The sequence below is a fragment of the Adiantum capillus-veneris genome, chromosome 26 (assembly GCF_014529385.1).
Source record: "Adiantum capillus-veneris isolate H3 chromosome 26, ASM1452938v2, whole genome shotgun sequence".
Taxonomy (NCBI): Eukaryota; Viridiplantae; Streptophyta; class Polypodiopsida; order Polypodiales; family Pteridaceae; genus Adiantum; species Adiantum capillus-veneris.
The window spans coordinates 56,150,785-56,178,128 of NC_140956.1; the positions used below are offsets into that span (position 1 = coordinate 56,150,785).

A 27,344-nucleotide genomic window follows, 5' to 3' on the forward strand; every position below is an offset into this window, starting at 1 on the left:
TCAACGAGGAGATCCTTATGCTAAGAGTATGCTGCTTGTAATCAAGCAGCAAAGGCTTAGTCAAACCACCAGAAGAGTGTTGGGTAAAGTGTTACCAACATACATAGTTAGGGTAGTAGTACCAATAGGTAAAGATAGTGTAATTAGAAATAGCTAGCCTGGTCCGATGCAACGACCTAGTGTGTGTGTCTGTGTGTGTTGAGTCCAGCTTTATTTTAAAGCCTTTATGTCACCGGGCCCCATCGGACAGGGTCCCATAAGTTGGTAGGACGACTTCTTCAAAAAAAGTAGGCCACTCGGCAAGACTTTGTAAGTCGGTTAAACTTCTCCTGCTGCTTCACCTTCTTCACTTAGGGTTTAGGCCTTTGAGCCGGGATCTACAGGTTGGCTCCGTTCTTCAATGGCTTGACACGTCAACAGTTTGTGACAGAGGTGGACAGCCTGCATGCACTAAGGGTTCCTTGGGAGGTCATCACCTTACCTACCTCGTAGGGCAGACTGGGACTCATCAACCCTGCCTTCCAGCACGGGGCCCTGCTAGGGAAATTCATTGTTCGGAGACTCCTCTCAAGTGTTGAGCCCTGAAACGAGCTATTTCTGGCTAGAATTCAAGCTTGAGCACCCCTAGTAGCCTTGGCGGCCAAAGATGCGTGGAATTTTCACAGAGCTGCATAGAACTGGATTGAGATGAGGATGGGAGGACAGATTTGTTGTGAGCATTCTGCGTGCCTAGGAGAGCTGCCCCCTTGCCTGTGTCAAGACTCAAGAGACAACCCTCTGGAATGGAGGAGAGATCTCAGCCGCACTTATATGGAGACCTTTCTTTTGGTACATTGCACTACTTGGCCAGCACATTTTGATGTCCACGGGGGAGGCAATTCTGGCGGCCGCAGAGCACTGCTGACATCAGCGCATAAAGGAGGATTTTCTACCTTCTAGTCACAACTTTTTGCTGGTCATCGGCTCGTAGGATAACTGTTTTCAGTGGCTGATCGGTCGCACACCGTGGGGCAGCCATGGGAGTCAGGCTAGTGGCCCAGAGTGGATACCCCGCAATTTACATTTCCCACAGGCTCAGGATTCTCTGTATGATGGCTTCCATTCTTCCAGACATGGTCTTCACTTGAGGGGCAGGAGCGTGGTCAGCTAGCTGAGGCCAGCACTAGACTATGAGACAAAGCAGGACAGTCAAGCCATTACACTTCAGCGGGGGCACCCTCGGCATGCAATATGCCAAACTCTTGACAGAAACTTAAGAGAGAGACCTTAGATGGGAGCTGATCAGTAGGCTGGGCCGGTCGTTCATTAAAAGGGCTCAGTGTTTCCGTGTCTTCAAGGCAAACACATGCACACATACACACAGAGGACAACATGACAGCGTGCAGGACACCTCAGATAGGGTTGAGAGATGACCCCAAGAATTCATCAGTTTGTGGCATACAGGACCTTTCTTCACAATGGAGCATGGTTTCCATTGGCACTACATGCCTCTTATTTGGCTCTTTCCCCTCCCATTCTGTGATGAAGCCTTTGTATATTCTTTGTCTTTCAGTTTGAAAGAGTCTTCCCAGTTTTCCCTCATGATAGGGGTGATGTCTCCTTCGCAGAATTTAAAACTGATAGGAGGATCTTTTTTGCGCGAAAAAAGGGTGTCAGCATTGATGTTATGTTCAGACAGAAGTAAGCCTTTCACAGTAAGCCAGTAAAACTAAACTTTGCATGAGAGAATAATTGTGAAGGACCAATCGTTTTATGAATCAAGGAAAGCTGCGAGATATAATTTCCATTTTAAGCCTTGTTAAACTTACTTACTGTGCCATTTGCCTGCTCCTGGTATATATTTCCCTTACTTTTTTGTTATGGCCTTCAATTTCTTCTATGAGCTTCTCGTTTTTGACAATATTGTCTTGCAGCTGAGCAGAAAGACCTGATGGAAGCCAGAAAAATTGAAGTGAACACACACTATTGACCTCTTTTTTCTTGAAAGGGGACCAGCCTTCACTACTTCATTGGTTAAATATAGCACTGCAGACCCCTCCATGGCCTTAAAAAATATGAAAGCGATCCTGATGGAAATTCAAAAAGAAATCAAGTATTAACTAGAGTTCATACGACTTTTTGCACTTAAAAACTAGGAGTGTCTGAAGCGCCCTCTTGAGTATATAATCTGCATACAGGACCATCACAGATCCCTAAGTTTATATACTGCAGCATTACCAGCTTTATCATTCTTTGTTCTCAACCAACGTATAATTGTAGACCTCTGACTAAAACTAGCTTATTAAGTGGTCTTGAGCGTAAACAAAATTTGAGAGGTCTAAAACTAGATTGTGAAGAGGACCTGAGCTAAAGATAAACTGCTATCTTTTAGAAAAGAATTCGAAACAACTGAATTAAAACATAGTATCATCTCACTACCTTGGTTTGTGGATGTCAGGTGTTGATGATATTGTGTCTTCTCATTTAATAACGAATGCTTTGATACCTCTGCGGTATCAAGAAGGATATTCAGCTTTGCAATCTGTCCAGCTAAGGTATTCTTGTCAAGCAAAAAAATTTGCCTTTCTGATGTGAGATTCTCTACATCCTTCTGGAAGAAACTGCAAGAAGTCATGAATTCTTCTCTGCATAACATGCAAGACACCTTGTAAAAGTTCAATTTCAGTTGTACATACAGGAACTGAATTAGAGTCCTTGCATGAATCAGAGTGAGACACTGATGGCTGGCTTCACGTCTACGAGAAGTGGATTGTTAGTGAAATTTTGCCTTGTTTGTGTTTTTTTCTCAGATTTTTATCTTTTAATTGCTTTCACCTCGGAAATGGTAAAACCAAACATCAATCATGTGAAGGCACCAATACTGTTGCAGCACTTCAATTTCTTGCATATCTCAGCCAATTAACTTAGCATGCAAGTAGCTACCATCGAGCAATAACCCTGACCATGGACATGGTACATCCTTGAGATTTGAATTTTGAGCAATGGTAAAGATATGGCAGAGCATGAAGTGAGCACAATTTTGCCAGCATAGGGTTTTCAGCCCCTATCAAGGCAGGAACAGGATTAAAAGGTAGATGGACAGCTGTGTGAGATGCAACCAACATCAATGAAGGTTTTAACTTTTTCCAATCTTTTGTTTGTGAGATTTGAGCAACAAAACAAGTAAAACAAGGTTATTTAAGTAGAAATCATACATCATAAAGAGAGGTCCTCCAATATGTCTTTCTCTTCACCTTTTCTTCTTTATCTCTGAATTGGTCTGTTTGACAGCATCCTCAACGCATCGAAAATCCTTTTCTTCTTGCACAAGGTAATGCTCTGATTTTTCTGTAAGTAGTACAAGAGGTTGTGTTTACATTCAAAAACCGGCAAACTGCACTATTTCAATTTCTTACTATATACATATTTCCAAGGTTTAAACAAGATAAAACACAAGTGGAGAATGCAATTAAATGGTATGGAAAGGCATTTTTTGGCAAAGAAAAAGACCCTTCTATTAGTTAATCAAAAGCACATACAACAATACCTTGCTCGATTTCTCACTTCCATTTTGTGGAATCTCCACAGCTTTCAATTTGCTCGTCAGCTTCCCAAGAGGAACACTGATGTCTTCTCCATTGCTCAAAATCCAAGGCGAATGCTCGAACTCGGACAGAGCAGTGATGGATGGTTTTAGTTGCTCTGGGCTAGCCAGTCAGCCAGGCTGCGTGCGTTGGTGGGGATGGCCCTTTTCTTGTTTAAAAAAAAAAGGACGCAGCCAGCCCTGCCCATCCCCGTGCTCATGCTGGCCCTCGGCTCTGCAGTTGTCATCGACCATGGACAGGTCAGCGCACCCTATCACTTCCTCCTCCCTGCTGGCCGCCAACCACGTGCTGGCTTCCCCTACTTCGTCTCCTCGTTCACCTGTCGCAACGCGCCACAGCTGCCCCCCATGCTTCCCTGCTCTCCATTGCATCTCCTTTTCGTACTGAACCACAAAGAGGGGATCTTCTTAGATTCCCCTACATATTTTAGTTAATCAAAGGCACAAAAGGCTACAAACATGTCCCTTGTCACATGCACATATTCTGTGTGCGCCACGTGGACATGCTACTACTACGTCTTTGATAGTGCTAGCAACTCGCTGTGTACACATGTGCACTCTCAGGACAATTTGTGGCTATCCAATTTTTAGGCCATTAATTCCCCAATTTCATACATTTATTTATTTATTTATTTATTTGTTGTTTGTTGTTTGTTTGTTTGTTTATTTGTTTTTTATTAATTTTTATTTTATTTTTTCATAACGTATGCTTTGAAATGAAGTACAAAGCATTTGCCTTCAAAATGTTTGAGATGTTTCACGAAGTTTCTTAGTTGAAGAAACGAGTTTCTTAGCAACGTTGCTATTCTTCAGTCAAGATTCCAGAGAGGCATATGACGAACTATTCTTGAGTCGGGATTCTAGAGAGGCATGAAGGTTCTTTCATGAGCAACGGGCAACTATACCCATCACCTCTCCGGACACATGGGGCTAGTATGCTACGAGTCTATATACGGCACCATATCAACCCCCCATACACCCACCACCATGATCTCGCTCCTTTACATCTATCTTTTTCACTCTTGCCATGGTATTATATGATGCCATAGACACATTACGTACTCGGATATATGTTGGCACCTCTATTCAGAGACATATTAATAGAGCGATGTGTGAAGGTTTCCTCTAAGATCCGGAGCAATAATACCATCGTGCCCATACCAAAGACGAGAGATCCTATGCTACCTAGCAACTATCACACCATCATGGTTGGTCATACGTCATATGCATCTATACTTGAGCATCAACTTAGCCAATGGACACAAAGGGAGGATATTAGAGCTCAAGGACAAGCAAGGTTCAGGAGGGGTTACTCTACTTTGGATCATACACTCACACTCAGAGCCCTTCTCGAGGAGGGTAGAGCGCATGGGAGTGGGATCTATTATTGCTTTGTGAATTTTCGTGATGTAACAAATGTGATGATGTGGCATAACTCAAAGGCTAGATAGAAACTCAATAAAACTTACAAAAAAGTCATGTTGATTATGCTAGCATTGAGGGTATTCAAGATCCCCTCAAGGAAGAAATGGGAGATACCCTTGACAACCTAGATACTTGTAGTGTCAAATATGAAGATGATGGCATAGATAACAACATCGAAAATAGTTTTCAAGGAGATACTAGCATAGGATTGGGTCTTCTTCTTCAAACACAAAATGATAGAGAGCATGAATCACAATGCCATGGTCAATGACTATGATATCACAAATGGGACAACTAAGAAAAGGATCTATGTCCATAGAGTTAGGCCTAGAAAAAAATCAGGTAAGGCTCATGCATTTAGCAAACAATGTGATGTTTTAAACATTCACAAAGTTGCAAAAGGAATAGGGAAGTCAAGATTTTAGAGGCCGAGAAGGAAAATTCTTGGATGGTCCATGCAGGGGTAGTCATGGAAACACGGAAGAGCATGACACATGTTGGGATGGTAAAATTACCCGTATAAGGCTTCATAGACAACGCAGACTACCACATGGCAGTCCATACAGAATTTATGTGAGCAAGATCCGGTAGTTTTTGGACACCAGCTTTTGGGCTCTCTGTTTTTGGCTCTAAAATACAAACAGGGGCGCTAAGCAACTGAAGGAGCATTAGCATGATAAAAGCTGGGAGATGCGAAGTTGTTGTGCATACCTTGCATAGGAGGTGTTGTCAGCAGAGGTGGCATAGGGTTTTGATGGCCATAGGGTAAACCATGTTGGATGCAGGTGTCAACCCTTGTTGAAGGTTGGGGGCGAGGCTCTATTGTAGTTACCGCATTCCCTTCAGATAATAGCACTCTTTGTCATCAAGGCCAGGTTTCTCGCAAGAATGGCAATAAGCTCGAAGTGGGCAGTCCCGAGGAGGATGCCCTGGAGAGCGACAAGAGATACACCACACCATCGGCGGCTTAGTGTCTTGTTGTGTGCCCGAAGCTCTTCTAGCTCCCGCTTGATTTGTTCTAAAGCCTCTTGCTGTGGAGATTTTTCAGGTCTAAGAGAGAAGGACCTCTCCTCTTGAAGTGCTCTTTGTAACTTCAATGCTTCGAACTCCTTGCGTAAAGAAAGCAAGGGGTCAAAGGGATTTCCCGTGGGTGCTGAGGCAATCTCCACCTGAAGGGGATCCTTGAATAGCCTCCTTGCTCCTTCTATCCTCGTAGCGGCCGCTATAAACTCCTCCAGAGATGCTTCAGGTCGAAGACTTTCACATAGTTTCTGCTGAGACGTCTTTGGAAGAGCTTTCTCTACCCACTTCTTGACCATAAATTCCCCTGGTGGCTGAGGAAGCTTGGCAACCGCAGACTTGGTTTTAGTCATGAGTTCTGTAAAAGTCTCTTCTGGCTGGAGCACCATGTTGACCAACTCATCCAAAACCTTTTCTTGGAAGTCACCTGGCCTAAATGCTGCATAGAACTATTGTCTTAAAGCTGCCCAAGTTGGAAAGTGATTCTCTGCAAACTGACTGTACCACTTGTCTGCTAAACCATCCAAGGTTGATGGAAACAGCACCAAATAAGCATCTTCTCTATTAAGACCACGACCTCTACAGAGAGATACAAACCTCCTTGCATGGTCGTCTGCATCTTTTGAGGAGAGTCCCTTGAAGGTAGGAAACTTGATGTTTACCTTGGTCAAAACACTGGTCAACTCCTCCATGGCCTCTTGCTCAGGAGCCTCTTGCTCAATAGCTTGCTGTAACAAAATGGGAGAGGGCTTGATTGGAGAAGGTGACGTGAAAGATGTAGAACCGGATGAAGGAATGGATGATGCCGTATGTGGAGGAATGGGTGATGAGGTTGGTGGACTTCTACTAGGTATCAAGGGTTGACACCTTCTGTGGTAGTACTTCAAAGGACTCAGTAGTGCGCTTTGACGCTCTAATGACCGCCTTGTATGTGTCATGCAGTAACGACAAGCCCAACCAAGCTTTGGGCAAGAAGACCTTTAACTGGTTGAGCACCGGTCTAGACTCTACTAGACCAGGGCGAGTGACTAGACCACTTGGCTGGACCAGGGACGAGGAAGGACTAGACCAAGACAAGAGCTAATTGGACCAAGGCGAGAGGACCAGACCAGCAGGGCAAGACACTAGGTCAGCTAGACTAAGCTGTCTAGGGTGAAACTGGACCAGACCAATAGGTTGCACTCTGCAAGGTGAAGTAGGCGAGGCTAGGTAAAAGCCAGCTAGCTTCTCGATTTGTACCTCAACAGAGAGTGAGACTTTAGTTGAGGTCCCACCGGGCGTGCCAAAAATGAGAGCACATGTAGCGTGGATAGTGTGTCGTGCTCTCTACAATGGGTGCTCCTCAATGCAATGTGCGTGACATCTCACTCAAACAGAATGAAAACACAGGAAACAATAGATAACAGCAAATCAACATAGAGACACAACAGCAGACCAGAACATATGGACTCGACTATCTCAAAGGGACCAGTACAGACTCTGTCGTGACAGCACACTCAACTCCAGCCCAAAACTCAAGGTTACAAAGGGGGTGTCGAGGCTCAAATGTGCAAGGATGGTGCAGACGTGTTGTGTGTATAGACTCTCTAATCTAGACGACGACGCTGGACCATATATGAAGAAGATAATCTGTATGACCCAACAGCTACTACTCATATGTACAATCATAAAGAGCCACCAACAACTCATAAATGTAAACCATCTAAGTCTATCTCCAAATTGAGTAGTGGTGGTGACCTGGCCACGATGTCCACTTGACCACCGTCTGTATCCCTGCCACGTGTCACTGCCCAACCTAGAGAGTCCGTCCAGTGTGAACCAGACCAAACAAACTGTACTAACTGTGTGTCCTGCGAAAGTGACATTGTAGCCTACTACAAGTACATTCACAAAGATTTGTGGCTCTTTGAAAACCATTAATGACTATAAATGCCATAAGGGAGGCAAAAAAGAGGCAAGAAGAGATTGCGTACATCCAAGAAGTGTGGTTGTAGCTTCAAGGTTCATGTAGAGAACAACCAAGACTTAGACAATGTTCAAATACTTCTTCATCCTCTCAATACGCGTCATGAACCGGGAACTAAAAATGACCTATATCATCTCCCTATCCACCCTTCAGTATTAGGATGTTGTATACATGTTTAATTTGATGTGGGAAGCTCCTGGCATGTAGATTATATGTCTATATCTAAAGAAAAAGTCCATATGCAAAAGGTATTCCTCCTTAAGTGCACTATTTTCAAGTTCTTCATGATTCCCCAAGAGATTGACTCTTCGTCGTATCTTGTACGGCATGTAGGTACATATTTTTCCTTTTTATTTTTGGTTTAGAAAGATTGATGTATGTAAATCATAAATCCCTACATAAAAGTGCAACAGATGTATCCAAGGATGACGGGGATTCAATCCAAGGTATGTACACGCTTTTTGTGATTTTACTAGTTTGTTGTCGTTGGAGAGGGGGAATGAGAGAACACACCCGACACAACAACAAAGGCCTCTCTATAGCTCAAGGTATCCACAACACCCCTATCCTCTCAAAAAACACCTTCAAAAAAACACACTTTACACTAGCAAACCACCGCCTGCTCTTTTCCCAATGCCTACATACTCCACAAGTCCACCACACAACGCACGCCTACTGCCACAGTCTGGCTCTACCCTTACACACACAACCGCTCAATTTCACTCTCACACGAAACACCGACGGTCCGAGGAGGCACACACATTCACACTGCCGACACAGCAGAGAAACACAAGAGCAAGAGAAAGAGAAAGGGGGGGAAGGGAAAACAAAAGCAAAATTGGGCAATAGTGGCTTGATTACACTTCAAAAGGCATGTACAAAGCTTGCAATGCCATCACAATGGCCACTTTCAAGAGAAATTACAAAGGGGGTTGACAAGCACACTTCTCTCTCAAAGAGCTCCACTCTGAAGGCTTCAAATGGCACCAAAAAGAGCCCCCATTTCATTTAAAAAATGGCTTTTATAGTGGGGGGTCGTCAACTTTGGTAATTGCACTTTAATTGGCCCATCTGGCATCCCAAATTGGAAACTTAGGAAGGGGGAAGCCGCTTTGCTTTCATCTGCTCTTTAGTTGATCTCTTTGGCTTGTGATTGAGAGAGGGGTGCACTAGCGACATCGCTAGTGCCCCCTAGGCCTTTTTTATTTTTATTTTTTATTCATTTATTATGTTTCCCTAACCTTACCTCTTTTTCCCCTTTTGAATTTGCCCCGTTTGCCCACCTCGGTCGGCTCTTAACTGCCCCTTGGACTTGGATCCTTTGAATTCTTTCTCCTTCTTTCTTGCCTCTCGGTTGGCTCTGACCTGCCCTCTTTGACCGCCCTTGACTGGTTTCCCCTCTCTCTCTCACTTCCTCTCTTGGGACCATCACTTTGCCTTGCCCGGTCATTAACCAACCCTCTGACTTGGAGCCTTCTACTTTGCTCGGCCACCCTCTGGGCTCTAGCTCACCTTCTTCCTCTCTCCCGCCTCATCACGTGATGCCTCCCTTGCCTTGGCCTCCCGTCTCGGACTACCCAATCTCCCTTTACACATGGCAGCCCCCTTATCGCCCTTTGAATTCTCTCTCCCTCTCACTTCACGAAACTCCCTCCTACATGCCGGGGAGGCACTAGCGATGTCGCTAGTACCCTCCTTTATTGCTCTCAAAAATGTTGGGCCTTAAGAGGCCTTGGGACTGGCCGCCTACAAGTCGCCACGTCATCACCCACACGGGGCTGCCGGACAATACAAGGGTGCCCCCATGCCGCTCAAAGCCGCCGTTGAGCACCAAAACCAACCAAGGTCGCCGCCCAGGCGCGCCAAGTTGCGCTGCGTGCAGAGCCAAGGCCAACCACAGAACGCAACACCATAGCCTACGAGGTGAGGGAGCTCCCCTCTCTCCCCCTTTGTGTGTTACGAAGGGCTCACACCCTGGGTATTATACACCACCTCCCGGCCTCAGCATCTTGCATGTGGGCTCTATTGAGTGCCACGTGGCAATCCGCCATGCACTTGACCTCCCACACAATGGGTTTCATATAAAAAAAAAACCCCAAAGCATATAAAAAAAACCCTTTTTTGGGCTTCTTTCCTCCGGCTCCCATATCCTGCCCGATGGTCAAAATCCCAAGCTGCCAAGCCGTGTCACATCTCCACCACGTCAGCTACGAGCCGTGTAAACCTTGCCCCCTTTTGACTCCTTTGAGCTCGTTATCCCAAGCCGCAAAAACCCGAGAAGAATATCCATATCCTTCTCTCTAGCATTTGCCGCCAATTTCGACTCGCCGTATCTTGCTAACCGAGCATCTAATTGACAAACGATCGATTGTGTTATCTTCACATGATGTCCTCCACCTTCTAGAACTATAGTCGAGGCTTAAAAGATGCCGGATGGCACGACTCCCAATGCAGTCAAGTGGGCACCAACCTGACCCCTGCTAAACTTCAACTAGTCAAAACTTGTTATCCAGAGCTCTGATTCACAATCCGAAAAGACTGGCATGCTCCATAACTCAACTACTACACATGTATCCATTGACATCAGCCTAGGCTACCTGTCCCCAGCTGCCCTGTTTGTGAGGAATCTGCTAAACCTTCTGACTTTAAACTGCAATATTTTACACACCGAGGCTCCATTTGATGAGCCGTCTGGACCGACTTCTAGATCACCTCGAACACTACATTCCAAGACACTGATAGAGCACTTCAGATACCTTTACTTGCTATCCCATATGGACCCTTCTTGGAGCCTTTTTGGCCTAAAAACCCGCTTTAGACATACATTCTCACTACCACTAGTCTGCCCAAGAACTTCATACCTGCTCTAGCCTTCTGCACTGCACCTGCCTGCCTCCTTCGCTTGGCATAGACCACTTTCTGGCACATACCAACTTTGGTTGCACCATCGTCCTTTTGTGAAAAATAACATCATGTAATATTCTATGTTATATTGTCAATCTTATAATCCAAAGGCTGCTAATGATAAAGATAAGCCATTTATAATTATCATTCAAGATGATTGGACGTTACAAATAACAATACATTTTTCCCATAATAATGCATTGGCCATTGATAGCACTTTGAAAACAAACATTTATGGTCTACCATTAAATGCTGTCATCTTACCAAATCGACTTGAAAGTGGCCTACCCATATGATTTATGATGTGCACATGTGATCCAGGGTCTTGGAGGTTATTCCTTTAGAAAGGACACTAAGTTTGATTCTCCCTCGAATGGATAGTCTCTCCAAGCGCAATTATAATTGATAATCCCAACAAGAACTAGACGCATCCTTAGCGGCAATAAATGAGGATCATCATTCTCGGGCCATTGGTGAAGATGGAACTCAGCGACAAATCTTTTGTTGAGTGTTGTTGTGTTGGTTCCATGTAAAAAAAGCAAGCTTCCTCATAAGGTAGTGCTCAAAGGACAACTAGGGAGGTTACCATGAAGCGGATAGAGAATTCCGAAGGGCGACTCACAATTGAGCCCTACACAGAACAGCAAGGAGAAGCCTATTGCCATACACGCAGGGCTTGACTTGCAGAATGAAGCAACCAAGGAATTGTTGAAGAAGGTTGACCTGAGGGATTTTGCCAATCTACCCTGGGCTGACTGAGAAAAAGTGAAGGCTGCTCCTTTGCTTGAGCAGTTGAGGAAGACTAAGGGGCATGTTGCTCCTGGAGTTAACATGACACTCCTTTATGTTGGTGACGCATTCCAACCTTCCTACATTCCAGAAGTGGATTTGCTACGCATCACAGATAACGTAAGGCATAATGAATTTGGTCCCCCCTGTTGGTGTGAAGGGGTAGTACATTGTGAGGCATCAGAATGTGCTCCAGCGCACACATTTTTAGTGGTATTTGGCACGGGTAGGTGTTTTGGCCAAAAGTGACTACATGATCAAAGAGGCATTTCAGTCTCTATACTCAGCCAAAAAAGGGCATGTCGGTGGAATGGGCATCATGGCTCTTTAGCAAGCTTCCCGTCAGAGCAGATTCTCAAGATAAGAGGAGGCAGTCCCCAAAGAGTTGGTCTAACGGTAAGGCTTTGGCCTCTCAACCTACGGGTTGTGGGTTCAAAGCCCCTGTTGGGTCACACTCTAGAGGGACACCTTGTGCTCACCTGGTGTTCACGTTGCTAGGGCTCTTGCCCTTGGACACTCGAGTGCGTCCTCCTCCTGGGGTGGGTCACCCGAGGAGGAGGTTCCTAGCTGGTTGCTAGTTCTCTCCGTCTTTCCCAGTATGTTGTGCATCAATTAGGTGGCCATGGTGATGCCTGCGCGTGGCTCTTGCCCGATGGTACGCGGCCCTTGCCCGACCATGTAACATGGCTAATATTTGGAAGGGATAAGCACCTCCCCTTGTGGGCCCTATGGTGTGTCGAAAAAAAAAAGATAAGACGAGGCATGTTAGTTTGTTTGCCTGCACTCCATATGTTGCAAGGCTGTTTGCTTACCAAGAAGCAAAGGATATATCGTATGACAAACCCAAAGGGAGTACAAAGATCAAGCAATCTCTGAGTGTAAAGGAGACATGAAGAGGAAGTTGCAATGGGAAGAAGAGGATCTCCCTGGCGACAAATTTGAAGGATCGGGGTCTGCTAAGGTCAGTAAAACTGAGAAAGTAACCAGTACAAGCTCGAAGCTAGTTCTGAAGGAGGAAACACCACCTGCAGGTATGAAGGTGGGAAGCAGCTAACCCTAATCCGGAAGAAGCGTGTTGCAGATGTAAGAGAACTTGGATGAAATCTCATCTCGGGATTATGAGATCTGCTTTGACCGTCTTTGAGCCTCCTACCTTGGATAGTGATGTGAGATTCTCTGTGGACTTTCCTGGCTTTGAAGTTTTCCACCGGTAATGAAAAATGGCATTACTAGAAAATTGTGTGTATGCATGTACACGTGCATGTGTTATACCCACATGCAAGAATTCTTTTACATACATTCTTCAGTGCAGAAGCTTATGCATAAAAAAGGATCATCCATGCTAGCAGAAGTACTGGCAAGAAACCATGTTTGAAACTTTGATTTTATGTCACAGTCAATTAGTTCTTTGAGCCAGCCTTGGTGATTATGACTTGCTTTGAGAAACCTAGGCACCTTCAATGAGGACTTTCATTTATGGCACTGACTTACCATAAGGCTGCTCGTGGAGATATCTATTGAATGATCATTATTTGCAAATCATTGTGACAATTTCGTGTAAAAGATGATGCAACTTTTCACGCAGTACAACATAAGCATCTGAAACTTTGATAATCTCTAGAATGCAAAAGAACCGACATCAAGGTTTTTTAAACACAAAATCAATTCAACAGAGATACGAGTGACAACCAATCAAGAAAACTCACGTCTCCAAAAACACGAGCTGACCTGCAAGTAATGCCAAAGACTGGAACCTGGCCTCTTGCAGAATGATTGCAGCTTGATAACCTTCCTCATCCTCTGTTAAGATCTTGATTTCTTCGGAGGTTTTCAAAATTTGGGATTCAATCTCCACAGTCTTGCGAATGTGAGTTTGAAGATCCTCGTCAATCTGTATCAAAGAAAAGCAAGGCATTATGAGTGAGTAGTCCATCAGAACCACAACACCACACAATATTCCAACCAGTGTTTTGGCATGGCACTTGATTTTCATGATAATATCAAGATTCTGCAAAAGGCCACTTGATTCATGTAAACCCAAGGGAATGCTGAAGTGTTTCATAACAAGTGAATAAGCAGGCTGTGTATAGTCTATGGCTCAACCTTGTCTCAACAGATAAGCTGCATGCAGGGTTTGGACAACTTGCATGTGCTGTAAAAACAATGTAAAAATGTCACTGACTATATGCAAACCCTATGTACGAGAACTGTGTGTGTATGCATATGTGTTTGAGTGAGTGCATATGTGTGCCCGTGCGCGCAAATGGTTCTGGGCTTTTGGCATTCTCCCGCTTTCCTTACAACAGTTTGCGGTCTTCTTTATGTGGGTTAGATTTTGGGTTATTGGACCCTCTGGCGTCAACGTAATGGCTGCATGTTCCTTCGCTTTGATGCAGATCCCTTTCATTTTTTCAAGCTTCCCCTTCGGCAGTCTTTATGTTTTGCGTGGGAAATTGGTGATATCACCTCGGAGATGCATCAGCTCTCCTATGAATGCTTTTAGCCCTCTTCCACATATGAACACTTTTATATTCGTGATTATGTATATGCTCTATTTTGTGGGTTTTCCTCGCCTTGAGGTTTCCCACTTGTAAATTAATCCCAAAGATTTTTTAAAAAAAAGAACAGTGTGTGTTTGTGTGTGAGAGTCGAGACAGAGAAAGCAAGCAAGCTCCTGTCAACCCATTGGCCTACATCATGAGCAATAGGTATTTTACCCGAGAGGAAGAGAATCACCGCATTAAGGGCATTTAGGCCCTCGTCCCAGGCTCGACATGCATCTTCAAAATCCTCATGTAAACATTCTTTGATAAGAGTCAAGACATCCATAGCCGAGCTCTCCATGGCTTTCCGGCGCTTGTAGATGCATTGTTCAATCGAATCCTTCGGCCAACGAGATCACACATCCCAACCTATGGCTAAATTACACAGTAGATACCGCACATATCACACCTATACACAGACGCACACTCGCTCCCAAACACACACACACACGCGCGCGCGCGCGCGCTCTGCAACAGGTACCCCCACACACACTAACACTTGCACATAGCTATATAGGGAAAGGGCCTAAACAAGCTCTGGTCTGCTGAAAACCCACAATTACATGCATTGAATAGTTCCTTTATACACGTGCAGAGACCCCAGCCACAACGCGAGATGCCGAGGAGGCAAGCGCGTGCAGGTGTTCGCGTGCAAGGGTAAATGATCGTGACAGCATGGTTACTCGGATTATTGATGATGGTTCGTCATGACCTTAAGCTAATTCTTGTGAATAACGACCCACGAGGCCGCTGGATGATTGTGCAATGCTTGCTGAATGGTTAGATCTATGAATTTGGAGCCATCTATGCATACATAACATAGATATGGGTTACCTTATGGTGGGATATCTCTTCTTATCCATGGATCGTCAATGCATTCCTTTGTGGTGATTTTAAAAATACTCCACCAACAATTCACACATGTTGTTTGCGAAGAAGCAAGCATGTTCTTGCTTTTGCACAAATGCTTGATTTATGGCGTTATCTACATCCAGATGTCTCGAGATTTACTTTTAAGCATGATGCTCGTTCCTCTTATCACACACGTCTGGATCGTTGGTATGTGCTCAGTTTACAACAATATGATGATTTTGTATGTTATATGAGGATGGACTACACCTTGCAATTATCAGCGAATCATCATCCTGTTTAGTTGACTTTGTACTTTGAGCAATCCCTTTACAATAGACCTCTTTCTCAAAAGAGTCTACTGCATATCAACAATGCTTATCTTACCCATGAGGTGTTTTGTGATATGATTTCTGGACTTATCTCCCCCTTGCTTGCACACATGTATCTTGATCTTGATGTTGCTTGGTATCGGTTTGTTATGCAGGTGCAATGTGCTATTCAGAATTATTGCAAACATTACATGCATCAGACTCGAGGGATGTTGATGTTGCGAAACAAGTCTGTCAACGGTTGCAAGCATCAGCTGACTAGCGGCCTTTGTTTGACTCTGAAATGACGGAGTTGTGTGAAGCTCGTGTATGTATCCAACGACAAACAAAAACTAGACATATGGCAAACGAGTGCTCGTCGAGGCGCTTTGTGGATAAAGGTTGTGTTTCAAAACAATTTTTTAAGCATCTACATTATACTAGGGTTTCCAAGGCCATTAAGCATGTCTTGCTTCCTTTAGAGTCTTGGACATCATCCAAACAAGAACTTGCTTATGCCATGGTCTCACATTATTGGTAGGTTTTTGTTGCTCCTCCTGAGCTCTCTACAACAATTCATCAAGCACGATGTGAGGTGCAGCGGAAGTGTTGAAGGATTAAGCTCAGATCTAATACTCTGCACAAACACAAGGACACTTTACCTCACTTGAAAGAACTGAATTTCTCCATCCTCATATGTCGAGAGAGTATGGCTCGAATCCTTAGTTGTAGTCTCCGTCGATGCTGTGGAGCCCCTCTCCTCAATCGTGGTTGTCTGGATCTCCGTAACTCCAGTGCTCGGTCGATGAGAGTGCCGGTAGTGGTCGAATGAGTGTGGGCTGGTGATGGTTGCTCCTCTGACTGTCCCATATCTAGTGAGAAGAAATTTGTAATCTATCTTTGGGACTGTCTCTCTAGCTCTCCCCAATAAAGTGTCTATATTATTGTAGCTCAAGTAGATATAGCCCAAGACATCTCTGATCCTCATAACTCATAACCCTAGAGAAAGGACCGAAACCCTCTCTGAATAAGTAGTGGAAACGGCCCTGTATCTCATAGTACATTGTGCAATGACATAGGTAATGTAGCTCTGTCTCTGGCTCTAGCTGTCATAATATCATGTTGTCTGTTGATATCCCTTTGAATCTACCAGTCCCGATCTCCAGCTGATGTGAGGATTTGCATATCTGACCAATGGCACACCGCAAACCATGAGACATATGTGTGTCCATGTAGCTGGATCGAATCACAAACTCATCTCCTATGAGGTGGAGAAGATGCTCTCTGTAGAAAGCCATCTTCGTGGCCAACTCCTGTGGCGGCTCTATCCATGTCCTCCTGGTATCCAACCGGATCAGGTCTTGACGAATGAGTCTAGTAATCTCCACCCGTGTAAGAGACATCGAGGGTGTCTGAAGAGAGTACTGGAAAGGGGCCAGCCTGTCCATGGTGAAGCCATGTGTCTGAAACCATGATGTCGTCTGTGCATACCAGCATGAGGTGTCCCCCTGAAGAGCTAACTACCTGGAAGACTCAAGGGCCAGTCTAGCATATTTGTCTCTAGTAGTATCCCACATGTGTCTGAAACCATGATGTCATCTGTGCATACCAGCATGAGGTGTCCCCCTGAAGAGCTAACTGCCTAGAAACTCAAGGGCCAGTCTAGCATATTTGTCTCTAGTAGTATCCCACAAGCTGTGTACAAAGGAGATTGATCTGGTAAATGCCCCGAATCTCCATAGGAGGGGCAGCTAGCTCTTCTCGAATGATAGCGTGGGGTACGAAGGCCTTGGCTCTGATCAATTGAGAGATCATAGATACCAAGGGCCTCTCCATACGTCTCCAACCATCCTGGCCTACAAAAGGTCCACATATATGCACCCCATACAACATAGCTGAGGCTACTAAAGTATCAAAGAGCCATAACTTTGTCCGAGGCTCCTGGAACTGAACCTGCGAACACATCCTCTCCAAGCTTCCCAAGGCCGCATAAGCTCTAGTCAGTCTAGTCTCTGCTGCTCTCCCCAAAGAAAACCTCGGCCCAATGAAGACAACCCCAAGGTAAGTGTATGCATCTATATACCTTACAATCTCTTGACCATATGTGAAAGTCGATGATCTCCCGATCCACTGTGGTGTGGTGTTAAACACCATAACCTTGGTTTTACCAAGCTTTACAGACAATCCACTATCCTCTGCAAAACTGTGCAATGCATCCAGCTGTCACTGCATATCCTCTGGTGAGTCAGAGATCAACACAATATCATCAGCATATAACAACAATGGGATCCACGTCCCTGCTAGTTGGGAACCTCTATCACCCTCTTTGTCAATGTAATCAGACACCTCATCAACATACATACCAAATAGAGTAGGAAACAATGGGCAACCCTGTTTCACCCCAATGGTGGAGTGAACTAAATCAAATATCCCCTCCAAGGTGCCATCACTGATCTGTATAGAGCCATAATCCCCCAAATCAACACGATGGGCACCCCCATATCTTGCAATCTGCGCATCAATCAAGCTCTCGATACCATGTCAAATGCTTTGCGGAAATCTACAAAGCTACAATAAATCCGTCTCCCGCGTGACCTGCTCTCCTCAATGATGACTCTGAGTGCCAGAATATGATCAATAGTGGAGAAACCCCTCCTGAAACCAACCTGGCCCTTTGCCTGTACACCCTCACCCTCTGCCCAATTACTTAACTACTACTCAAGAATGGATGCATACAACCGTGCCAATGTGTGCCCAACCATAATAGTGTGGTAATTCCTAGGCTCTATAGGACCACCTGCCTTGAAGATAGGCATAATAGCACAATGCGCTTCATGTGAGTCTTCTACGTCCTTTTGAAGGATAAGTGCCAAAGGATATGATTGCTGACGAGCAACCTAGAGTTGAGGAAACAAAGGAAATCCTTCAAGCCAAATAGATACTAGCACACAAGAAAAGAAAGATTAAAGGAAAGCTAATCCTGAAATATTTGGTCGAGTTGCAAAATTATCCGGCCTTGGATGCCAATGGATAGTAGAGGACTTAGCAGATACTCCTCAATTATTAGAGTGTTAACTTGAGGCTTTTAAATTGGCTCCTACATTGCCACCAAGAGTTCGGGATCATTCAGTGATTGAGTCTGGTGGAGGACCTCTTGCATAGAGAAAAACTACTCCACTCCCTTGTCACTAATCAACACAAATGATTGATAGTGGTTTTTACTAACTGATTGTGATCCTTTCAAGGGTGCTAAGCCAACGGCACTTTACCATCACTATGTATTTTGATGAAAATTGCAACAAAAATGATTTACTCTCTCATTTTGACTAATGTCTTACTATTTGATTGAGTATGATTGGATGGAATGGTTGCAACGTTCCTAATTCATCAGAGACATCCGTGAAGTTCGAGTTAGAACTGGAAGTGATGATTAGTATGGATAAATCTAGTGCATCAAAAGTTCCCAAAAAAAAAAAAAAAAAACGAGAAAAAGATCCTTCTATTAGTTACTCAAACTGCCCATGGGGCTACAACCACCTCTGCAAGAGAGGGCTACAACAAACATAAGAGGGGACTCTCCCAATGAAAAACAACATATGTACAATGAGGCTAAATCAAGAGATGGGAGGAGGAAAAAGCCACACAGGTTGGCGGTAGTGCCATCTCAGCACACCCTGGACCATGGTGAAGAAAGGCCCATGGCGCCAGAGTCGAAGGAAAGCCTCTCTACACTCCCGCATGCGGTCGGAGCTGCCCTGGAGTCTCTCTCGAACTGTCCTCTAAGAGTATGGATCAGCTCTAGCCAAAAATCTCGAACAGTCTCTGTTGGTGGTACAGGACGAGCCTCAAAGATACGGAAGCAACGGGCCCGCCGGATGAACCAAAGTGTCAGGCCGCAAACGAGCTCCCAACCCTCCTCTCTCTCACTACACCACTCCTGTGGAGTAAGCTCTGTAGCAAGCTGGGGTGTAGGTCGACTCCCCTGCATCACTATCATCTTGTTGGTGGAGGATAACTCAAATTGAAGTGTCGAGCCCGTGAGAGTGGACCAAGCAGCTGCCCCCCAAGTGTATTGCCGTGCCGCCGAAAGAGCTGGCATCAATCGAAGGACACAAAGCCAAACTTGATGTGCCAAAGGACAATCCCAAAGACAATGGTGTTGACTCTCCACAGGGTGGTCACAAGCTGCGCATGTTGCCGAGAGACCACTATGCACAAGCCAACTCCCAACTGCTGTAGCTCGATGTGCAACTAGCCACTGGAACAAAGTGACTCGCCGCGGCTGTTTGGACCTCCTCCTGCCAATGAGGTGTTGCAACAGGACTAGCCTCTCTTCGTATTGCTAGTATGTGACGTCCCAGTCGAATAGTGTACTGAAAGAAAGGGACACCTGGTGTGAGCCACTCAACTGGTATTGCCTCTATGATGTCCTGACACATGCTTTGCACCCCTCTCATGCCCTGAAGCTGGATGCTTTGAAGCTCCTCTGATAAGCCTGAAAACTGTAGCCAATCACTTAAAGTGCGTGCTGGACCCTCTGCCATGGGACCCCAAGAAACATGAGGTCTACTACAAGCCAAGTGGCCTCTCTGAGTGCTAACCATGGGGTTCCAAACAAGGGGTTGTCTCACACGCTCCTCCGTGCAAGTAGGCTGATGCTGCTCGAGGCCTCTCCGCAGTTGCTCCCAGGAACGGAGCAAACACAACGAAACGGTCCTCCAATCTCTTGCTCACACCAACTCTACGCATCTCTGTGAAAATCCATACGGTCGAAGGTCGCCAAAGGCGTCCAACCTAAGGTACTGTAGCACTCAGCCGCTGAAGCAAAAACTCCTTCCAAGGAGTCTCCCTTGGAAGTAATCCTCTGACAACAAACTTCCCAAGAAGGGCTCTGCTCTGTTGTGTTGGGTCTATAAACCCAAACCCTCCCTGAGAACAAGGAAGAGTGATGACCTGCCAAGCCACTTTGGCACGGGCTATCTGAGTGTCACGCCTTGACCAAAGGAAGTTCCTGATCAGCCTCTCTACCTGGCTGATGCAGGAACTCGAAAAGATCCAACAAGAAGTGATGTACCACATAGTAGCCAACAACACCTGGTTGGCCACTACTACTCTGCCCGCCAGAGAAAGTAGTGTGGAACTCCAATGTAACAACTTCCTCTTGATGGACAAGAGGAGGGGAGCAATCTGCTACTCAAGAGACAAGTCCAAGCCAACCTAACAGCCCAAGTACCGAACTGCAGTACCTAGGGAAATCCATCTGAACCCTCACCTGGCAACCAATTAGGCGTAGGAGCACTACCAACCAAAAAAGCCACTCTCTTTCTCCAGTTGGTCAGTGCGCCTGATGCACAACAAAAGGTCTCAAGAGCCTGCTCACACCTGTGAAGGTTGGCCTCCTCGCCCTCCAAGTACAAGGCTGAGTCATCTACAAACTCAACATCCAATAGCTCATCTCCCGGAATAGGGAGCGCTAAGCCACGTAGACCAACCTGCTGTGAAACCAAAACCCTGCTCATCGCCTCAACATAGAACAGAAAGAGGAAGGGGGCTAGAGGGCAACCCTGTCTACCGAACGTGTGAGCATGAAGCGATCTCCTCTACCACTTGACAAAAGTACGTGACTGTGTGCCCGTCTGTAGAGAGTTGACACACCTCTGATCCATGCATCTGAGAAGCCCATCCTGGGTAGAGTGCCCTCCAAAAAGTCCCAGTTAACTCTATCGTAAGCCTTCTCAAAATCGAGAAGAAGTATCACCAGATCCTCACCACGGAGGCGTGCGAGGGTAGATGTCTTCCAGAAAGTAAAGATGTTGTCAAGGATACTACTCTCCTTGACAAAACCTGTTTGTGTCCCATGTATGATGCTCTCTAGAAGTGGTTAAATCCTCAAACTCAGAGCCTTGGCGAGAATTTTGTAGGCTGAGTTGAGGATGGTGATGGGCCGCCACTGTCGAATCTCATCCAAGGAGCCACCCTCCTTGGGAATGAGGTAAATCAAGCCCTCACTCATGCTGTCAGGCATCTCTCCTATGTGAAGGATGTATTGAAAAGCGTTGCAGAGATCTGAGCCGAGCAAGTCCAATACTCTAAGAAAAAGTTGGGAGTCAAACCATCCTCACCTAGACAACTACCACGGGGAAGTGCTTTGAGGGCCACGTGGAGCTCCTCTAACTGGAGAGGCAACTCGAGCCTCTGGCGCATCTCCTCAGTCACAAGACAAGGCAACTGTGTCCACACTTGCTCTCTGCATGCATCCTAACGCTCTGACTGAGGCTCTGCAGATAGCAAGTCATGATAAAAGTCGATGGCAACTGCATGCATGTCCTCTGGCTCTGAAGCAACTGACCTGTCAAGCCTCCTCAACTGGCTGAATATGGCATGCGCATGTCTAGGCCCCATTGTCTTAAAGAAAGCCCCTGTCACTCTGTCACCCACCTGGGTCCATTGAGATGCATGTCAATGAAAAGAAAACTCATGGCGCCGCTCCTCTGTGCTGGCAAGCTCCTGGCGAGTCTGCTGCACCTGTTCCTCCAACCAAGAACTGTCTGGATGCTGCTCCTGCATCCTCTGCAAGGAAATGCCCCGTCGGAGACACTGCTCCTCTCTCGTTGCAACCAAGGACGGCCCGTAGACTCCTTGAGAAAAAGCCGACTAAGCTAAGCAAGTCTAGAGGCCACTCTGTCAGCAGGAGAGTCCTGCAAGTCCAAAGAGCCACCACTCGCTCCCTAAGCGTAGAGTCCAGCAAGACCCACCCAAGTCACAAAAATGGTCACTAGTGTAGAAGCGATCTATCCGAGATAGATTCACTCCTCCCACTCTGCGGTCCGAACAAGAAAAGGCCAGGCTGTCTGGAGACCTCACAAAGCTAGAATGTTGCCACACATCTGAAAGCCGCAAAGTCATACATAACCTCTCCCAAGCTGCCAACTCAACTCCGTGCATAGTGGTATGGCTACCTCCAATCTTGTCAGAAGGGTCCTCCAAACATGTTGAAGTCACCTCCAATGCACCATTGCTCGCCTGCGGCAGAGACTCTACAATATGGGACCAAAACTCTGCACGTGCACTCGCCACATTGGGCGTGTAGATGTTCAGGAAGCCCATGAGGCAACCCTGAACCTGCATAGTAATCCACTGAGCCCTGCCTGGCACAACAATCCTTTTGTCCACAATGGCCTACTGCAAAGAATCCGCAATAGTCATACATATCCCACCCTGCATGCCTCCAGGTCCAAATGCAGTTGACCAAAACGTCTCATAGCGACCACACAAAATTTGACCACACCGTCTAGTGTAGCCAACCTTGCTATCTTTGAGGCCGGTTTGGATGGGGAGTAATCCGAATCCGAACGACCTCTAGACAGGCGCGAAAGAAGTGATTGTCCCGCCCAAGCCCAAGCCGAGCGTGCAGCCCGAAGGGCTACATCCTCTGTCCAAGAATCCTCATGTACATAAACATAACAAGGAGGGCTCTGAGTGTCAGCAAACAAGTGCATCACAATGTGCCTACAACCCACTGCATCCGGAGGCGTCACGCTGAACTTGGCCAGAGGCCAAAGTGTTTGCACCAGATCCGTCACCCCTAAGTCCCCTGCGTGGTGTGAGAACTCAGTAAACTGAGTCTGGTGCCAGTCAAGAACTGTGTACTGGGTCCACTTTGTGAGATCCCTACCGCACAACGAGAAGGAAAAACCCACCGCTATGTCCTAAGCCTCAATGCCTCTAGCTGCAAGAAAGAGGACATAGCCTCGAAAGCAAGCCTCCTCCAGGTCAGGAGAACAGTCACCCAAAAACAGAATGAAACTGTAGTCGAAGAAGTCCCAGTGTCTACGAATGTCAAAGCTAGTCAAACCTCTAGGGATTGCTACAAAAGGAGAAGTTTGAACCAAAAAAGGCGGCCTCTAGTGGGGATGTCCCTCTCGAGCCACACGGCTCATAGCGAAAGCACTACCAAGAGATCGCCTCGCAACAGACGTTTGTCCAGTCCCCTACATCTAAGGAGGAGTGGTGGAGAGGTCGGGAGATGAGGCTGTGGGCCCCATCGGGGAGAGAGGAAGGACGGGAGGCGAAGGTGGAGGTGGGGGAAGAGGGAGGGAGGCAAGGGAGATGGAGCGGCAGCATATGAGGGAGGAGAGGGTGGAGGAGGAGGAGGAATTGAAGTGGACGAAGCCTCCTCAAGAGGGTCCTGTTGAAGGGAGTCAAAACGGTTCCATGTCGAAACCCAATGCTGTTGAGCTGCAGCAAGTTGGCCACCAGGGGGAGCCCGGCCCGCCCTTGTCGGCAACGGCCAAATACCTGCTGCCAACCATAAGCTATGTGATCGTTGGTCTCAATCGAGGTACCAACTTGTGCGTCCTGTGTGTGGCTGTTTGGCTTGCTCAGCCTTGAGAGGTTGCGCATCTGCTGTGGGTCGAGGCCTCTTGTGAGGACAAGCCTTTGCCAAAAGTCCCATCTATCTGCAAATGAAGCACTGATTCGGGAGGCCCGAATACTCCACGCTATGACGAAACCAACCCCCATTCACCCAAGGAAGAAGGATGACCTTTCGGAGAGTGTATGTCCCGAACCAGAACACATATTGAAGGGATGCCGGCCGCTTTGGCAGCTACAAAGACTGTCGTGCGAGGTGTCTCTAAGACAGTCCCAATCTCTGAGCCTATCTTGAATAAGAGGGGCAGGTACTCCATCCTCAAACCAGGGAAGCAAACGGAGATGGGAAGATTTGCCTCCTCTACCAGAACATTTATAGCTGGATCAAAACCATGCCTCCACTGTCAAAAGTGAGCTTGAACTGCTCGGATGGCCAAGGGACTCATCGCGATGACCTTGGACGCCATCTCGGAAGTCTCGAACTCTATTTAATAGTAGCCGCGTCCGAGGAATTGAACATCCAAGATCTTGCCCACCTCTGCGAGAAGGCAGGCATGGAGAAGATCACGCAACTCTCCTTTGTTGGGTCTCGTGCCGCGAATCTTGCAAATGACGGAAGTCGCCTGAAGGCGTTCCACCTTTGCGGCTAGGCTCGCTTGCTCTGTCGGTGTGAGAGCAAGTCGAATGCTGGGCTCAACAGTGTCATGCAAGGAGACTTCATCGGCGTCCCTCTATGGCGGAGCTTAAGCCTCCATTTGTGTCTGGTGCTAAGTCTTTAGGCACACCGGGATATTACTCCTTTATGCCATTGATCTAACGGTATCATGCGACTGTACTGCACATTTATGGCATTGCTCTTATGCTCGGGAATTCCTATGTGAAACTACTCAGCAGCTGCATTATTGCTTTCCTGCTCACCACTTTCGCCTACTTTTTTCGAGTTTTGCCAGATTGATCCAGCACTTCCAGCGTATGATTATCTTTCTACTTGATTGCAGTTCTGGGCGCTTTGGGCTATTTATCATTCACATAACCATATTCAGCACTCAACTGCTTCACACTCTTCATGATTGTGTCCATTTGGGTGAATTTCACTTCAGCAGGTTGACACTTTCTATGCGTTCCTAGCTCTCCTGCCCAATCGTTTTAGGCCACTATGCTAATGTATTTGATACAATCAAAACCAGTTCCACCACAAAAATATGTGTATGTGTATGCGCATGTGTACATGTGCGCATGCATGTGTGTATATTAGGCAACAAATTGGGTAAAGCAGGAGAATTGAATTGAGCTGTTTCATAATTGTTTCTAGTTACATGCCATCGCGCCCCGGATTATGGCACAATTGTTATTCTTACCTTCATTGAGGATTTTCCTGTTTACCATGTGTTACTTCTACACAAAAATGTGTGGGTGCGTGTGTGTGTGTGTGTGTGTGTGTGTGTGTGTGTGTGTGTGTGTGAGAGAGAGAGAGAGAGAGAGAGAGAGTACCGAATCAAGCTCCTGCTTAAGATACGTGATCGCCAGTAATATGCCCTCCATCGCTGCTGGCTTACGAAGTTTCAATTTTAAATGCCCTCCCGGCTGCTGCTTCCCGCTCTTTTCAAATTTGCCTCCCTCTTCTACAAATAGTTTTGAGATGAGATGAGCTGAGACTAATTCTCGCTCTCTCTCTCTCTCTCTCTCTCTCTCTCTCTCTCTCTGGGCAGTTACAGACTGGCTGCCCAAACTTGGGCGGCAGGTACGTGAGCTGACCTAGCCGCGAGATGCCAAAAGATTATTCGCTCCGTGACATGCGCGCTGGACAATTCTGTGGACTACCAAGCTCCCCCGCCCATCCACGGGCAGGGGTTGAACCTCAGGCCCCACCGAAAAAGACAAAGTGTGTAACCAATAGAACAAGCTGCTTTACATGCAAGTGGAGGTCGCTTCTATTAATATATCACGACTTGGGCATATTAGTGTGTAAAGCCTCCCCACCCGTACCCTGAGTGGATGGGTAGAGGCTTCGGCAGTCTGTAACCGCCTTCTCTCTCTCTCGCCGCTCGCGTGAGGCCGTAGGCACGCCGATAGAGGGTGGCCGTGCTCGACCCATCGACAGCTTGCGCACATGCAAACCCGTCGGAGCGTTTCATCTTCTTGTAACAGTTTCACACGTTGTAGACGGCATAAACCGATAAGCCCTCTTCTCGCTATTCGCCGTTGTGAACATTAGGATTGGCAGTGTGACTTTGCGCTATCGTCAGTGAAGGACTCTGTGGTTGTGTATAAGGCCGTGGTGGGCCTCTGGTGGACTCACTACACTTTTGTATCGGAATTTCTTACTGTTAGCTTGCATGTGCAGAGCCTCTCTCTCTCTCTCTCTCTCTCTCTCTCTCTCTCTCTCTCTCTCTCTCTCTCTCTAGGTCTTCAGTTGGATAGATCTTTGAGGTCTCTTGGGATAGCTTCCTACGATGTTAAAATTTGTGTGGTTGTGTGAGTTTGTTAATAAGAAGAGGAAAATGGTATAACCGTTCTATTACCCAAGTGTGGTGGGTTGGTTATGCCATTTCCCTCTTGAATGACAGGTCTTGAGGCAACTCTCGTTGGATAGATCTTTGATATCTCTTGGGATCGCTTCCTATGACGTAAAAAATGCTCTTCTTCTTCTTCTTCTTCTCTCTCTCTCTCTCTCTCTCTCCCTCCCCCAAAAAAAAACAAAGGAAAGAGAACTCGTAATAAAAGGAGAGGGAAAAAATCTTGAAAGTTTAACTTCAAAAATGAACTAATTTATTGGATACTTAAAAAGAGTATCATAATGGCTTCTTTTCATAAAATACAATCTCATTGATAACCAATTCAAACTCATGACGATGATTTTGAACTAAGAAAAATTTAAAATTTGAATTATGGGAAAAAGCTCATTATGCTAATATCACACAAAAGACAGTAAGCAACCACCTTGGATATGGCCAACTCAAATTGATGATTATTTTAAGTTGAGAGAAATCGATACACATCAAAAACTCATCATTATTTTGCAATTAGCAAAACAAATCCCCTTTGACATGGCCAAAAAGATTACTTCTACTATCTTGTGTTCACACCGAGGTGGAAATAAACATGATGGACCTTTCCTTGTTCACATGGAGGTAGTAGAAAGGAATTAATGAAGGTAATGTTTGCATGATGGGTACGTGAGCTCTTATAATGTTGCAAATCAAGATGACTTCCATCATTATTTGCCAAAAGACAAACAAATTGCTAGTTAAATACTAATGAACATCTCTTTGAACACTTTAGTGAAATATAACACAATCTTTCGTAGAAAAACCAATCTGACAACTTTCATCACACTATAAACATGATGAAACAAAAACCATTCCACAAAACCAAATGTCGTAGTACATTGCCTCCATCAAAAGTTAATGATGATGACACATCCTAAAGGCTATCTCCAAAGATTTCTTGTGGTTTTCTGAGAGATACCCCTCCACAGGGGGCTATGCAAAAATTAAACAATTTATACTTTTATATACTTTCAATGTACATCAAAGTCACGGAAGCATTTGCATAGGGGAGAAGTTATGAGGGTCCGACCT

General features: G+C 45.9%; 1 protein-coding gene across 2 annotated transcripts; it reads right to left on the reverse strand.

Moving 5' to 3' along the window:
• Positions 1 to 1,773: 1,773 nt before the first annotated feature.
• LOC147423491 (CAP-gly domain linker) lies at positions 1,774 to 25,588 on the reverse strand. Of its 2 annotated transcripts, none has more exons than XM_086501720.1 (5): positions 25,255 to 25,588; positions 13,394 to 13,578; positions 3,234 to 3,327; positions 2,419 to 2,624; positions 1,774 to 1,927 (listed from the first exon to the last, which is right to left on the reverse strand). In XM_086501720.1, exons 2-5 carry the CDS (start codon positions 13,482 to 13,484, stop codon positions 1,809 to 1,811), a joined length of 510 nt encoding a protein of 169 aa, XP_086357846.1. In that variant the 5' UTR covers positions 13,485 to 13,578; positions 25,255 to 25,588; the 3' UTR covers positions 1,774 to 1,808. The 2 variants fall into 2 exon arrangements, with proteins under 2 accessions (XP_086357846.1, XP_086357845.1); XM_086501719.1 differs by having other exon boundaries at positions 13,416 to 13,578; positions 25,255 to 25,573.
• Between the last annotated feature and the right edge of the window lie 1,756 nt (positions 25,589 to 27,344).